This window comes from Abramis brama (assembly GCF_963993115.1).
Source record: "Abramis brama genome assembly, chromosome: 20".
NCBI lineage: Eukaryota > Metazoa > Chordata > Actinopteri > Cypriniformes > Leuciscidae > Abramis > Abramis brama.
In genome coordinates, this window is record NC_139982.1 from 34,131,119 (window position 1) to 34,148,715 (window position 17,597).

The 17,597-nt window shown below is 37.4% G+C and overlaps 1 protein-coding gene across 1 annotated transcript in view; it reads right to left on the minus strand.

The window, feature by feature from the left end:
- Positions 1-11,226: 11,226 nt before the first annotated feature.
- Positions 11,227-17,597, minus strand: part of LOC311071032 (uncharacterized protein) — a gene marked incomplete at its 3' end in the record, with an annotated part of 144,924 nt that continues 138,553 nt past the window's right edge. Inside the window, exons 6-8 of the mRNA XM_084095244.1 lie at positions 15,259-15,375; positions 14,777-14,893; positions 11,227-11,414 (exon numbers count right to left, since the gene is read on the minus strand). Coding sequence (XP_083951370.1) covers positions 11,227-11,414; positions 14,777-14,893; positions 15,259-15,375 — 422 coding nt within the window. The remainder of the gene's footprint in view (positions 11,415-14,776; positions 14,894-15,258; positions 15,376-17,597) is intronic.

A 17,597-nucleotide genomic window follows, 5' to 3' on the forward strand; every position in this document is an offset into this window, starting at 1 on the left:
GCACACTTCACCACAAAATGGCACACACTTGATTCATATCACCAGATTTTTGACTAACCAACTACACTGTTGGGCATAAAATCACTTTAGTATGCTTTGCCATAATACTAAAATAGTTCAAATTGTAGAAAATTCTTCAGATTGTTTACATAAATATTTGCAGCAGGTACGCTATTGAAACATTTTTTTTTTTTTTCACCAAACAAGTCAGTGCAACATATGCACAGCAGATATATTTACATCGGACTGAACAAAAACATGCTCACAAAAAAAAAAAAAAAAACTGCATTAAGACAATACAGAAACCATTGCATTTTGCATTGCATTTGGTGGATGTAATGGTGAATGTGTGGATGTGTATGAGCTGTAATGTAAATCTGGAAGTGACTTGGAATTGGAAAAAAGGCTTGATTGACAAAAAAAAAAAAAAAAATTCACGTGTTCGCACATACGTAAGTTCTTGCATAATTTTTTTTTAGTTAGTTCTTAGTTATTGCCTTGATAATAGAAAATATGAGCTAGGCATCATGTATGACAGTTGCCAAAGTGAGATATGAGCAACAAAATGACCAGATCCTGCCATGAGCAATATAGGAGACATATCTTGTATGTACATATTGTTAGGGTTCTCAGGGGTGGATGAAGAAGGAGATGAACACGAAGGAGATCTATTACGAGGTTTTAATTCTCAATAAAGCAGATACAAACAAAAAAAGGGAGCGTGCGCTCAAAATACAAATGAACCTAACATCAAACATTGACCGACACTGAACAAGGCAAACCTCAGGGCTTAAATACAAGGGAGAACAGATCAAGGAAACAAGAAACAGCTGACAAGACTAACGAGAAACCAGGTGATACAAATGAACTAATGAGGGTAAACATGGAAACCAAGGAGTGGCGGGAAAACAGAACAAAGGAAAACATATGATCAAAAAACACAGAAGACAGGGGAAAACAGATCACAGAAAACTAAAAACACTAAAACAGAAATCAAAACTACAACACATATAGGGCTTATATGTGGATATAAGCCCTATATGTGTTAGGCTCTTTCTTGCAAGAAAATGATATCTATGAAAAGTTTCAGTCAGGATTCAGACCGCATCATAGCACTGAAACTGCGCTCGTTAAAATCACAAATGATTTACTCTGACCAAGGCTGCATCTCAATACTAGTTTTACTTGATCTAAGTGCTGCGTTCGATACTATAGATCATACAATACTCTTAGACCGACTACAAAATTATACTGGTGTTCAAGGACAAGCATTAAGCTGGTTTAGATCATACTTATCTGACCGCTACCATTTTGTCTATTTAAATGGAGAAAAATCGATCATAACTCCAGTAAACTATGGAGTGCCGCAGGGATCTGTGTTGGGCCCTCTGTTATTCTCAATATATATGCTGCCACTTGGAAATATTATAAGGAAACATGGAATTAGTTTCCATTGTTATGCTGATGACACTCAAATATATATTTCATCACGGCCGGATGAAAACGCTAAATTATCCAAATTGACAGAGTGTGTTAAAGATATAAAAGATTGGATGACGCGTAATTTTCTTTTATTAAATCCAGACAAGACAGAGGTAATACTTATCGGTTCAAAAAACCGCCCACAGAACCTCTCACAATACAACTTTGACATCGTAGGATGTCCTGTTACTTTATCCTCTACAGTAAAAGACCTGGGTGTTATACTCGATTGTAACCTGTCTTTTGAAAATCATATTTCGTATGTTACAAAAACAGCCTTTTTCCACCTTAGAAACATTGCTAAGCTACGTAATATGCTATCAGTTTCTGATGCAGAAAAGTTAGTTCATGCATTTGTGGCAGGGTAAAGGAGCTTGTTTATTGGTTTATTAGAGGATGGGGAGAGGACCAATGAGGTGAGAGCAGCGCGAGTATTTAAAGACCTTTATTTTGACATCTGTTTACGTGGCTTGCTGATTCCGGGCTTTCTCCCCCCTGGCATTTCCTGTCCCACTCCAGGTTATCTCCAGGTATGTTAAGGCTAGCAGTGTTTTGTAATGGTGTGGATCGCTCTCTTGTAATCTGTATTATTTATAGTTTGATTTGTAGCATTACTGGTGGTGTAGGCATTGAATGGTGGCTGTATGCAGTCTCAGCTAACATAGCAAATGTGTGTGTGCTGGCCGGCGGACTGAACTGCGGCGGATTGAGTACCCATATATCGGGCATTTGGGCGGTGTTTATCTGTTCATCTAAACGTAAGTATCTCTTTCCCATTTTCCCTGGGGATTTCATAGACTTAATGTGTCCTGTTTGGTTAAAGGGAAAGAGATTTACTGCTCGTGCTAACGGTGTGTGAGTGTTGACTGGCAGATTGGTCTGCGCACATTGTGAGTAACCATACACGGAGCGCGTGAGTGACGTCATCTAAAATTGTAAGTAGCGTATTCCCTTCTTATTTCAGCTGTTATAGATCGAGTCTAATGTTTAGTGTTTTATGACTTAAAGGAAACTTCCTCATCTGTAAACTCTATCTGGTGGGAGGACGTTAAGGAGATGCCGCTGCTGTTTTGCTTATTTGGTTTATTATTTTGATTCTTTATAGTTTCTTTTGTTTTTTGGGGTTACAGTTGTTTTGTCTCACTGTGTGGTATTAACTTTGTAACTACGGCGTGTGAACTATCACTAGTAGTCATTATGTCTAGTGATTTTCCTTAACATTATTTCAGACTAATCCGTGGTTTTCTTGCGTCATAATTCATTTATGTGTGGTGCTGGATTCTGTTCCGCCAACTAAGCACTGCTCCTCGTTAGCCTCACTTGTGAGGAGGTTGGAGTGCTCTTGATGTGACACCTTTGTGTATGTTATTGTGAGTTTTGGTATAAATGTTCTTTAATCAATTGACCATCTTTTGTGTGTCTCCAGGAGCCAGTGTAGTCGTGGTGGAGCAGGGGAGGCCGGTTGTCGTGATCTAGAGGCACGCATGTCACAGTGTGTGATTTACATTGACACGATTTCCTTGCAGTGCTTTGCAGTCTGATTTGGGGTGAGGTTAGGGAGGGTTGGATGACCTCTCGATTGCGCCCGGCCTGCCTTGTCCCTGAGAAACCTGGCTCTGAAGAGAAATGTTCTATACCATGTGATTTTAAGAATAATTGTGATGTTTTAAATACAATAAAATATATTTTGTATTGTGACCCTGGTCTCACTGGTTTAAGTCTTTGCCCTCAGTGAGTAATACTTACCTGTGTGTCCTCCGTTGAGGTATTTCCCTGGTTCTCCACCAGGGTGGCGTAGTCTGGTACAAACTTATCGTGGTTTCTAAATCTCTTGCTTATAATAACGCCACACATTCATGACCTCGAGACTAGATTACTGTAATGCTTTATTAGCCGGTTGTCCTGCATCCTCAATAAACAAGCTACAGTTAGTCCAAAATGCAGCCGCTAGAGTTCTTACTAGATCAAGAAAATATGATCATATAACACCGATTTTATCATCACTACATTGGCTACCTATAAAGTTCCGTATTAATTATAAGGTATTGCTACTGACTTATAAAGCCCTAAACGGCTTAGCTCCAGTCTATTTAACGGATCTTCTATCACCCTATAATCCATCGCGCTCTTTAAGATCAATAAATTCAAGGCTTTTGGTCATACCTAGGATATCCAGATCCACCAAAGGAGGGAGAGCATTTTCACATTTGGCTCCAAAACTCTGGAATAGCCTTCCTGATACTGTTCGTTGCTCGGACTCGCTCTCCCAGTTTAAAACTAGATTAAAGACGCATCTTTTCAGCCAGGCATTCATATAATATTGTTAATCTCACAGTTTCAAACTACAATCCGGCCTCTAGTTCATAAATGCCAGAGGAGAACTGGCCCCCGACTGAGCCTGGGTTCTCCCAAGGTTTTTTTTTCTCCATTAGGTCACCTGATGGAGTTTTAGGACACCATTAGGTCACCTGATGGAGTTTTAGGACACCATTAGGTCACTTGATGGAGTTTTTCGGTTCCTTGCCACTGTTGCCTTTGGCTTGCTCAGTTGGGGATATTTTGGGGATATTTAATTTTATTCTATCAATCAATAAATTCCACTAGAAACAAACTTTGTTGTATTATTTTATTTTTACTGTGAAGCTGCTTTGATACAATCTGTATTGTGAAAAGCGCTATACAAATATACTTGATTTGATTTGATTTGATATAAAGAAGCAATACAGGAGACCTATATGGCCTGTATATGCACATATATGCACCTCAATTTTGCCTATATGTGGCATATATACGCATATATATGATCATATATGTGCATATATGCTGTATATATGCAGCATATATGTGCATAAACTGCATATAGGTTTCATATATGCGCATATATCCTCATATAGGTTCTTTCCATGTGGGCTACCAATCTCTGTATAACGGGCGTTGGAGCCCTCTACTGGTAGGGAATCGTAAGATGGCCGCTCGAACACTTCCGGTGGCTTTACTGCCTAGTGGCAGTTTAGAACGTCATGAGCTATCCAGTCATTCTATATTCACCTTATTCCGCCCCGCCCACTTTTACTTCTGTCCAGTACTTCCGTTGTAAACCAACTTCCGGTTTAGCGGACCCTCATTCAATTTCGAGGAGAACTGCAGAGAAGTCTCACTGATAAAATGTCACATAAGATAAGCTAATTTGTGCCAAATGTGCTATGTACGTGTGTACCAACAGCACAGCAATGCACTGTTTCTCTGGGTAATTTTTAAACGACTTTTAGGTGTTTATATGACCCGTCTGCCTGTCTGATCGCAGCCCGGCCGATGTGTAGTGTTTAGCCTACATTAGCCACAAACATCTAATGTTGTAATGGTCTCACTACAGGACACATACACATGCTATACCTTGTTTAAAAGCTATGGTCCTCTATAATTCAGTCGCTGGATTTATTTTACAGCCATTACTTGTGTTAGAGATCAAACCATAAGAAATTGCAGCTAGCAGTTAGCTAAGCTAACGTTACCCTCTTGTTCATCTAGTTGAGGCTCTACTTTCTTTCTACACCAGTTCGTGGCTATTTTTTTCTCATCTGTTGGCTATACACTGCAAATGTATCTGGTGAATAAGCAAACAAACTGTGGTGTAATAATGTTTCAAACTTTACATGTAGTAGTGTTTGTGCACATCTTCATAACTAAGTAATAGCTATTAGAAAGACACAGCTATTAAATAATTTGATTGTGGCATTGTTTCAAAAGCTTCAAGTGAAATGTACTTTAGTACGTTGCAGCAGTTGTTAATAACCATAGGCCAACGCATTTGGCTATAATATTAGTCTATCTACTTATATCAAGACAGATAACAGATTGGACCAGGGCAAACAAAGCGCTAAGTAGCTAAACCAGGAAGTGAGATTACGCGGATGGCGCCACCCAGTGCTACTTCCGGAATAAGGTGAATAGATCAGTGATGATTTCCCACGCGCAGCTCCAGCAATCTCATTGGCAGTGTTGGGAACGTTACTTTAAAAAAGTAATTAGTTATAGTTACTCACTACTTGTTCCAAAAAGTAACTGAGTTAGTAACTGAATTACTATAAAATAAAAGTAACTCGTTACCAGGGAAAGTAACTATTTGCGTTACTGTTAAAAAAAAAGTTGCTATATGTCAAAGAATTTGGATTTTTTTTTAGCAGTTTTCACAAGTCAGTTGAAATGAGTAGAACAGACAGGTGTTTGCGCATAACTTTCGATATTTATTGCATGTCGACAGACAGCAAGAGGTTTATCCTGCACTTCAAGCATTATCTTTGTAAGAAAAGTAAACAGTTACACCATATAAAGTGCATTTAACTCTAGCAAATTAAATCAACCGCTCTCAACTTTTTATTAAAAGTTTTATTAATAAAGTAAAGGCATAGAACCAGTTTATTTGTAGTGCACTGACAATAGTTTTATATAATTAGTTCATTAATTAAATTAATAAAAAGACAAAAGGACCTTGAGATATGTTTGGTAATTGTACCTGAATGAATTGAAAATTAATTTGCTACATTTCAGATTAATAACGTTATATTTGTTTTCCTTAACATTTTAATTAGCAGTAACTTAAACACTTTGCAGTTTGAATATCCATAAACAAAATTACGGAGTATGTTTTTATGTTTACACTGTTCGATCCATAGGGTTCGATCGCGTCCGCACCTCACACACACGCACGCACGCACGCACACACACACACACATACACACACACACAAATGTAAACACTTTGCGCCTTTTCGATCGCGCCCGCGCCTCTCTCTCTCTCTCTCTCTCTCTCTCTCTCTCTCTCTCTCTCTCTCTCTCTCTCTCTCCCTCTGTGGCGCGTGTGCTGGCATGTGTGTAAAAACACTGGCTCTGATTGGCTACCATGAAACGCATGACTCTGCCTTAGCCAATCATAATCGCTTAACTCGTTATTAACCCACCTCCTCACTAGCTGTGCGAGCCAGGGGTGCGTTCGGATTGCACAGTTTATTCAATCAATGCATAGTAACGCAACGACTTTAAAGTCCAGTAAGGTTAACGGCGTTGTAACGACGGGAAAAGTAATTAGTTAGATTACCCCGTTACTAAAAAAATAACGTCGTTACCTAACGCCGTTCTTTTAAACGGCGTTATTCCAAACACTGCTCATTGGTTATAATCAATCACGTGCTGAAAAACTGATAACGGTCATCTTATTTTGTACGTTTCAAATTATATAAATTGTCCCCATTGTATAAACATGTATACAACAATAATAAAATGAGTAAATTATAATGAAGTCAACTGAGGTTAGTTTTAATTGGAAAAAAATATTAATTTCAATACATCCATTATAATAAATACTCATACTAGTGCATAAAAATAAGTTTATTTAAATACATTAGAATAAATACAATTCATTAAAAATACGTTCATTTAAATGCATAATAATAAAAGTTATTATTAAGTTGGCTTGGGAAAGTAATTAAATAAAAATAAAAATAATCTATCTACCGTAAATCCTCTAATAGTGGCCTGTATTCCATTAGTGGCCGGGTCTCTAACATTGGCCGGTCTCGCTGTTGGCGGAGGTAAATAAAGGCCGGTCTCTAATAGTGGCCGGGGCTATTATTAGAACCAACGTTTTTCTGGGCAGGCCACAACATTATGCTTGTGATAGTAACATGCAAATACCACAGGGGGGCAATGTTTGCTAATGAATCCAAGCCATAGCTATGGTAGCCTGGTCATGTCAATCACTTCGCTCTTGACTCGCACGTGAGAATTCAGTCACCGGTAGGCTAATGTTGTTTACCATGGCAGCTGCGGAGCCAAAGAGGATTTTTGGCGAAAATCTATTTTTTAACCCCCTGGGATCGACAATCGCACTGGCGCGATAGGCTCGCTTTTTTTCTTAAGTGCAAACGAGTTTCAGAATACTCTGTTGACTTTGATCTCTTAATTACGGAGAGCGCGCGTTATTCAAACGCAAATAATCTGAGGCGATCCACGCAAACCTGAACGCCCACAATCAGCTGGATAACACACATCTATCTAAGTAATAATAATCCTGGAAAATTTACCTCAGAAGTGCTTGGAAGTATTATTTCGAGGAGCAACGGATCCAGCTGAGAAATAGGTCAGTTCTATTTGCTTTGTTCTAATCGCAATAGTGTCTGTAAATTACACGCAAAAAGACACGCGTTTCTAGTGTGTGAATGAATGAATGAAATCAATGAATGCACAGATGCGTGCTGTTGTGGAGCTAACGTTACTACTGCTGGAACAAATACTGTTTCAAAATGAATCATTGCTTTTCACAAAATTTTTTATTTATATTGTATTTATTTGTTGTTAATGTTCTGTATGCATACCATAATGTTATATGGTAAATAACTGTACGTTTTCAATAAATTAACCTAGTATTTTATAGGTTAAAATAGACACAAAATCTCGTTTTTATTCATTCTACTGGTAGTCCGTTTTGCTCAAATACAAATAAAGGCCTGTCTCTAATTATGGCCTCCTTCCAATAAAGGCCTGGGCCGCGATGCGCTTGAGTAAAATAAAGGCCCCGGCCTATATTAGAGGATTTACGGTATCTATCTATCTATCTATCTATCTATCTATCTATCTATCTATCTATCTATCTATCTATCTATCTATCTCTAACTAGTCTATCTTTCTTTCTTTCTAACTAATCTATCTTTCTTTCCAACTAATCTATCTTTCCTTTTTTCTTTCTTTCCTTTTTCCTTTCTTTCTTTCTTTCTTTCTTTCTTTCTTTCTTTCTTTCTTTCTTTCTTTCTTTATTTTTCTTTCTTTCTAGCTAATCTGTCTTTCTTTCTAACTAATCTATCTCTTTCTTTCTAACTAATCTATCTCTTTCTTTCTAATTAATCTTTCTTTCTCTCTTTCTTTCTAACTAATATATCTTTCTTTCTTTCTAACTAATCAATCTTTCTTTCTTTCTTTTTTTCTAACTATCTCTTTCTTTCTTTCTTTCTAATCAATATTTCTTTCTTTCTTTTTTTCTAACTATCTCTTTCTTTCTTTCTAACTAATCTATCTTTCTTTCTTTCTTTCTTTCTTTCTTTCTTTCTAACTAATCTATCTGTCTTTCTTTCTTTCTAACTAATCTATCTTTCTTTCTTTCTAACTAATCTTTCTTTTTCTTTTTTTCTAACTAATCTATCTTTTTCTTTCTAACTAATCTATCTTTTCTTTCTTTCTAACTTATCCATCTTTCTTTCTTTCTAACTAATCTATCTTTCTTTCTAACTAATCTATCTTTCTTTCTCTCTTTATTTCTAACTAAAAATCTTTCTTTCTCTCTTTCTTTCTTTCTAACTAATCTATCTTTCTTTCTTACTAATCTATCTTTCTTTCTAACTAATCCATCTTTCTTTCTTTCTTTCTAACTAATCTATCTTTCTTTCTTTCTCTCTTTCTTTCTAACGAATATTATTTTCTAACTAATCTTTCTTTCTTTCTAACTAATCAATCTTTCTTTCTCTCTTTCTTTCTAACTAATCTTTCTTTCTTTCTTTCTTTAACTAATCAATCTTTCTTTCTTTCTCTCTTTCTAACTAATTTTTCTTACTAACTCTTATTTCTTTCTAACTAATCTTTCTTTCTATCTATCGTTCTTTTTCTTTCTTTCAAACTAATCTTTCTTTCTTTCTTTTTATTTATTTCAAACTAATCTTTCTTTCTTCCTTTCTGATTTATCTTTTTTCTTTCTAATCTATCTTTCGAACTAATCTTTCTTTTTAATTTATCTTTCTTTCTTTCTAATCTTTCTTTCTTTCTAACTATTCTTTCTTTCTAACTAATTTATCAATCAAAATTTAAACTACTTTAAACTTCAAACTACTTCAAACTTCTTCAAACTCTCTGGTCCGGCTTTCTCAAGCCAACTTAAAGTTTGTCTCAAACTTTTTTTCTAGTTTAACATATGTTCTTTTTATTTGACAAAAAACTGCAGAATTTTAAAATAAATTCATCAGGTGTTTAAGAAATTCATAAGAACCATTTTTCACAGTATACTTATCAGTTCAAGCATTTGTACAATGGTGTATTCTTCAAAAGCTTTTTTAACATGAACTATAACAGGAAAAACAAATCTGAGTAAATTATCGACTTCATTAGAGTGTAGCATTCTGTCTGAAGGTGAGGTAAGTAAAACTATTCAGTTTTACAAAAGTGTTTTGTTACACTTGAGAAATATGAGGGAGGAGAGCATTTCCGCTCCTAAACTGGCTCTATGGGGCCTCATAATGAGCCCTCCAGCACTGAACACTCTTTCAACTGGTGCTGAAGAAGCAGGTACAGAAAGAACTTTGACAACTAGGGCATGCAAATGACGGTATTTGTCCTTGTTTTTCAACCAAAATACAAGGGCATCCTGCTCTGCCGGACAGCTCTGAATATCCTCCAGGTATGTATTTACCTCACTGTTGACACTTGGATGATATCCATGGGTGGAATTGTTCTTTTTGTGGTTCTGTGGGTTCCTCACAGATGTCCAGGTCCACTTTCTTAGCCTGAGCGATCAAGCTGTCTGGAAAAAAAGAAAACAGAAATAAATTTGACTCACTTCTTCTTCCACTTCAATAATCTTGCAAATACACTGTACTTTAAAGGGGGGATTTTGAAATAAATACCCGTTAGTGACTTCTGCAGTTCCTTCTTAGTATTTTGTATGGTGGTAGCACTGCCACTGGTTCTGAAATCCATCTCAACCCAGTTCATCCCGAACTGGGGGTCCAGCATCACTCCCAGCATGCATACTGTATATCATGGCCAAATGCCAAATCAAGGCCATGATCTTCTGCCATTCGTAATCCAACAAAGATGCCGGCAAATCTTCTTTTAAGTGAGGCTCTGAGGGCCCTGGTCAGTGGCCTACAGAGTCTCTTTTCACTATCCATTTCTGTTAAATGAGAATGTAGCTTGAGGACAGGAGGGACAACCATGCTGATGGTAACAATTTTGTCACCCTCCATCAATTCAGTGGCCTCAGCAAACGGTCCAAGAATTTGTGTAAGTTCTCTACACTGGGCCCCATTCACGTGAGCTGAGGACAACATTCTCAAAGTCCACTGAGCACATCTGAGTTAGTGCAGTATGATCTAATTCGATGACTGCTTGTATTTGTCTGAATTGCGAATTCCACCTCGTGACATTTGAGACTGGAATGCTTTTACCACTTCCAAAAACAGCCTCATATCGATCCTTAAAGACAGTGCTACTATGCAGCAGACTGGCAAGTTTGGCCATTTTTGATATTGCCCGAGACATCACTTTTACTTCTTTCATCCCATCCCTGATAACCAGTTGAAGACTGTGGGCAAAGCAGGATAGCCGTTGATGGGAACCAAGAAGAAAGTCTGTATCTAGCTGTTCCCCAACCATGTCCTCCTCATCCTCACTGTCATCCTCACTGTCATCTGAGTGGTCTGCCATAATGACTTTAAAAGCCTTCTTCATGTTAGCTACATTATCAGTGATGATAAAATCTAACTTATTATTACTGATATTGTAGTCATCTAGTATTTCATCAAATGCAGCTGAAATGTTTTCTGAGCTGTGACACCCTTTGAATCTCCTGCACACACACACACACCCTGAGGGCGCCAGCCTGTTAGTCCTCTAAAATGTTATATAACATTGAGGAAATGCAGAAATGATTTAGAAACGGACAAAAGCAGGTACATATAGAAAATACCACAATTTTTTATTTTTTTTATTTTTTTTTTACAATCATGCCGCGTATAGCGCATACCCACTTTTTGCGCCACTGCTGAGGCTGATTCAAGTCAAGTAAATTATCCATAGATTGGGACCTAGGAATTAATTTATCTTCATCTTCTTCATCTTCAGGTGGAGGTTGTGTTTCTACGGATCCTGTGTGTATATTTAACCATGAACAACCTGTGTGAGATGTGGAACAGAACAAAAGATCCGTCAGAAATTGAATAATATCGTGTCATGAATCTGTCAATCTGAACCTTTAACTTTAATTATATGAAGGATCAATAATTCAATATGTTTTACACTCATCATTATAAAGTTTACATTTATATTATGTAGAGGATATGTGGGATAATTGTTCATTTCTGTCCATTGTTGTATAGACACAAACTGTGAAGCTTTCATCACAAACAAAAATTGTGCACTTTCCACTGTTAATGCTCATAAGAAGAGAAATGTCAATCATACAGCATCATAGAGAGCATGTTATTACACTATATGTGTTAATCAGTCAGAGAAACTCAACAATAACACAATTATGAAGAATAAAACAACAGTAAAAATGCAAACACACCAAAGTTTTGACCAGCATTCAGTAAATCACATGTACAGTAAAGCATATGATGATGACGGCCTGATTTACAGTCGCCATAAAAACTCAGTTCAACAAAGAAATAATAATGTTTTACTGACGTTCCCATTAAGATATGAACATATTATTTATGAATGTTTGTAGAACTTTTTTTATGTGAAAGTCTAAAAAACATTAAGAGAACGTTCCAAATTATCATTCTTCAAACATTATGGGAACGTTACTTATGAATGTTGAATATTCTGAAACAAGTAACAACATTTTACAAACGTTAAACATCCACTAAAACATTCCAGAAAAAACATTCCATTAATGAAGTATAAATAATGTTTTAGTGCTGATGTTCTGAGGACATTACTAAACACCAGATAACTCTGAACAAATGTTTAATGTTACTGGAGGAACGTTTGATCATAACTTTGAGAGAATCTTTCCAGAACGTTCCCTGTTAGTATAAAATACTGGTTAAAACTTTGATCATAAAACTTGGGATTTACGTGCGTTACACCAACCAGAGTCTCGTCTCCCATTCCATTTAAATGCCAGTTGCGCTCGCGCCATGGCGGATTCGCTATTTACATGACAGAGTTTGATAGTGGAAAGACCGAACGCGTCTCCAGAGTGCTCGTGCGCGAGGTTAAAGTGCGCAGACCATCTACGGCAGGGGTCCCCAGCCCCCCGTGCACGGACCGGTACTGTCCGTGGGACATTTGGTACCGGGCCGCACAGAAAGAATAAATAACTTAACGTATTTTCCGGACTATAAGTCGCTCCAGTCAAAAAAATGCGCCATGAAGAAAAAACATATATAGCCTAAGTCGCACTGGACTATAAGTCGCAGTCGCACTGGACTATAAGTCGCATTTATTTAGAAATTTATTTCACACAAACAAAAAACAGTGTTACGGATGGGACAGTTATCCGTTACGGACTGAAAGCAGCACTAAAAGACTGCTTTAAAACTTTCACAGAAACCTCAAACAGAAAGCAAAAAGCCTGTCTTTAAATTCAATTTAGTTTTGTATTAATTGTATCTTAATTTTAATCAATGTTTCATCAACCAATTGCCTGGATTTAATAAATAAGAAGTAAATATATTAGAAAATAGATAATCACGTCACGGAGGTGCCGGCGCGTGAACTGGAGCTGGTCTCATAAATGAACCGAAACTCAGCGCAAGGTCTACTTGCCTCCCAGACCTGAGACATATATAGAAAGCTTGAAATGTCTACTTTTAAACAGAACAATTCAAAACGAAAGAAAACAGACTGCTCTCTGCTTATGTAATCCGTATGAAATGTGCATTTCTCTCTGGTGAGTTCACTACTGCGAAGATCACGAGTCAGCATCGTCAACTTCATCTTTCCAGCTGACACTGACACAAAAAACATTATTTAGTACATTTATTAGTAAACAATTAAAATGTCTCCTGCTATATTTTACATATTCATAATCATTCATTTTGCCGGTTCGTTGTGACAGCTTTTAGGCCCTTACATGTTACATGAAAGCGTCACCATTGCATCAGCACCGAAAACATAGAGATTTTGGTAACACTTTATATTACGACCCGCAAACAACTGCGTAAGTAAACCGAAATTACGGTGTACGTTTCTGTAATTATAGTGTACTTCCGTGAAGGTATAAGGGAACAATATGTTAAGTTTTGGGTAATAAAGGGGTAACAAGCAGATATACAACCTGCAAAGAACTTAGTAAGTAAACCGAAATTACGGTGTACGTTTCTTTAAGTATAGTGTACCTCCGTGTAGGTATAAGGGAACAAGTTTACAAGGGGGTAACAAGTGCCACTTTAATTTACAGCCCGCAGGAGTTACACTTACCCTGTAACTACACAGAACAAGGGGGTAACATGCGCCACTTTAATTTACAGCCCGCAGGAGTTACACTTACCCTGTAACTACACAGTTGAAACGGGTAACAAACACTACTTACTATGTAACAATACGAAACAACACTATTTGCACAGTAATTACAGAGAAAGGTGCTCTTATTAAAAAAACAAAACAAAAAAAACTTTTAATTACACAGTATATTTGCCCTGACATTTAAGTGTCATTGCAATACAATGTGATAAGGTAAGTACTACATTACATAACGTTAAGTAGTTTAGTAAGAAAAGCCAATAAATAGCAAGTTTAATTTACAACCCACAGATGTCAAAATTACCCTGTAACTACATTGCACAAGAACATATTTTGCCATAAATGTGATAAAAACTTTTATATACAACAGACGTACAATTTTTGCCTGGAATATATTAACAGAATAGGTACCTGTTAGTTTTAAAATAATTACATTATAAATAATTTGCTTCTATATCTGGTTGTACCCCTTTATTACCCAAAACTTAACATATTGTTCCCTTATACCTACACGGAAGTACACTATAATTACAGAAACGTACACCGTAATTTCGGTTTACTTACGCAGTTGTTTGCGGGTCGTAATATAAAGTGTTACCGAGATTTTTTTTCTTTTGGGGGCGTTTTGTTTGTGTTCAGGCTTTCTCAGTTTTCTTTAGGCGCGATGTTACGAGGACGCTGCTAATAAAGATGCGAGTAGGCCTACACATTGGATTCACGTTTATTATTATATTTAAAAAATACCCCAGTTTTTATGCCGGTCGTATCATTTTATTTTGTTGTGTCTGTCCGCCACACCTTAAAGGCCGGTCCGTGAAAATATTGTCTGATATTAAACCGGTCCATGGCGCAAAAAAGGTTGGGGGCCACTGATCTACGGGACAATATTCGGATTCACCATATCTTTATGTACACAATCATAAATACAATATACATTCAGTTTAAGAGCAAAATTCACTGAAGAATTACTAATATAAAATCACTGCTATAGAGAAAACAAGAGTTTGTCTTCAGTGACGACATGAAGAGTCAGATTAAAGATTATAAACTAACACTGTTTTTACCTCCTCCAGGTAGACGTTTAATCATACGCACTGTGGATTCATGTTTAATGCCATAATCCCGCAGTGTTCGATGATTCTCCAGTGTTTTGCCTGCGAAGATCAGTCTGCAATCGTCACCTATAAAAAACAAGGAATGCGTGAGAAAAATCAGTGTATAAACCTCATTAAGAGCTGAAGACGATCATCTCATCATTAAGAGGCTTTTCCTGTAATTAACATCATACTATAAATATCATGGTTGAAATATGGTTACTGTAGTAAATAATGGTTAATTTTTATAAGGATAAATCCAACAGATGTTATTATACAATCTTATGTAGTTCAGGCCTTTGGGTTGATCAGAGCTGATGAATAAACATTCAAATGTTGAAACAGTTTTTCCTGTTTATATCATTTTCGCATATGATAATTAATGTTATTATTAAATGAGTCACAGAAACACACATGGACATTAACACATAACTCTGAAGAGTTCGACTTACTTTTGGAATCGAGTCTTTTTCTGAACTCTCCAACGGTCATGTTCTTCAGTTCTTCTGAATCCACATCTACTGGTTTTGTCTTTCCGCAACTGCCTCTGACATTAATTGTGCGTCTCTCTATATGTGTTAATCAGCCAGAGAAAGATCAACAATAACACAATTATGAAGAATAAAACAACAGTAAAAAATGGAAATAAAGTTTTGACCAGCATTCAGTAAATCACATGTACAGTAAAGCATATGATGATAACGGCCTGATTTACAGAAGTCGCCATAAAAACACTGTGCTGATGTTCTGAGAACATTATTAAACACCAGATAACTCTGAACAAATGTGTAATGTTACTGGAGGAACGTTTGATCATAACTTTGAGAGAATCTTTCCAGAACGTTCCCTGTTAGTATAAAATACTGGTTAAAACTTTGATCATAAACTGACACTTGACTGCTGTTCCTCTGTGTAACAGATATAAATAATGACAGAAAATAATACAATATACATTCAGTTTAAGAGCAGAATTCACTGAAGAATTACCAATATAAAATCACTGCTATAGAGAAAACGTCTCAGGTTACGACTGTAACCCTAGTTCCCTGAGAAGGGAACGAGACGATGCGTCGATGACGCTTTGGGAACGCTTCTGCATGATTGCGTCTGAAGCACTTGTATCAAATTGGTCTCAGGCGTGTAAAACATCGTTAAAATTACTTGAATCATTATATAAAAGGGCCATAAAAATTAATGATAAAAGGCCTCGTCAGTACCATCATTGTAAAGTACAGAGTAAATATAACATTTTGAGTTTTGAAAACCTCATTAAATATAATCAAATTTCTGCTCTATTTAAAATTATCCATAACATCGCTGCTCCCCCTTTGAGAAAATCGATCACACTAAATTCTGAGAAAATTTCTAGAGCCACACGGTCGACAGTCAGAGGAGAGTGCAGCGTTCCAAGACGTAGAACCACATATGGTCAACAATCATTCTCTTATAAAGCAGTGAGCCTTTGGAACACTCTTCCAAATGAAATTATTTCATGCACAAACTATAGTACTTTTACACGCTGACCAAACAGTGGTTATTATCAAAGCAAACCTGTACGCACTGAATGATCGTGATATGAATGATGTAAACTGTGAGTGAATGAGTGATAGATTCCTGAAGTGGAGAGTGTTTTTATGATGTGAGTGAAGTAATGCTTCCATGTATTATTCTGTATATATTTTATGAACTTTTGTAAGTATAATATCAACCTGTCCAGGGACTGCGGGTGGAAATTAGCATTTTTTGCTATAACCTGGCACATGACATCTCTTCTTTTTTAGACTAATGTTTTTTGTGCATTGTCCCTGATAAAAACAAAAACAAAACAAAAAACTAGTCCAATGGTGAGAGTGGGCATCACGGGCGGGTGAAGTGACGACCAGGAAAGGATAAAGGACATCCGGTTTAGAACCGCGCTAGCTTCGAAAAGGGCCGAAGCAAGTCGATCACAGGGATGTAGGAAGTATGGCAAAGTGACGCATCATCTCGTTCCCTTCTCAGGGAACTAGGGTTACAGTCGTAACCTGAGACGTTCCCTTTCGAGGGAACTCGCGATGCGTCGATGACGCTTTGGGAACGAGAATGCCCAATACGCCATACGAAACAGAACCTGTCTGTGTGAATACTGCACAACTCAGACAAGAGCATTTGAGAACCTGGGAAAGCGCCCAGGTCGAAGTTGCAAAACCTTACAAATGTGAGCGGAGAGGACCAGCCTGCCGCATACCACATCCTACAGGGATATCTACATATATAATAAGGCTTCTAAGCCACCATACTCCTGTCCTGGTCTAAAAGCACCACGGAGGAAACAACCAAAGGTTCCCCCCCCCTCAGGGAAATACCACCAAAAGGGACATGGTTGGCACTAAGGCCGCCACGTACACATTTAGTGTGGAAGGGGATAACCCTGCGGAAAAATGAACCAGCAGTAACTCCAGCACTGTACCAAACGGGCAGTAAACTGGGCCCCACTGTCCGAGATCTGCAATATGAAGTGAAAACCCATCACTTAATACATAAAGTTTCCTCGTGGAGGGAGCTCTGGAGTGAAGTATGGTCTCCACAACCTCAGCTGAGAGACCAAAGTCAATGAGTTGGGCCCCTCAGAGGCCAAACCCACGGGATCCAAATCTCTGGACTGGGTAAAAGATCAACCAATCCACTTGAGACTGAAGGTCCCTCCTGACTGGAATCTCCAAGGGAGAGCCGTCGAGGAGAGACACCGGGTCCGAGAACCAGTAGGCTCGGCCAGTACGGTTCTACTAGTAGTATAATTATCCATCCCGGC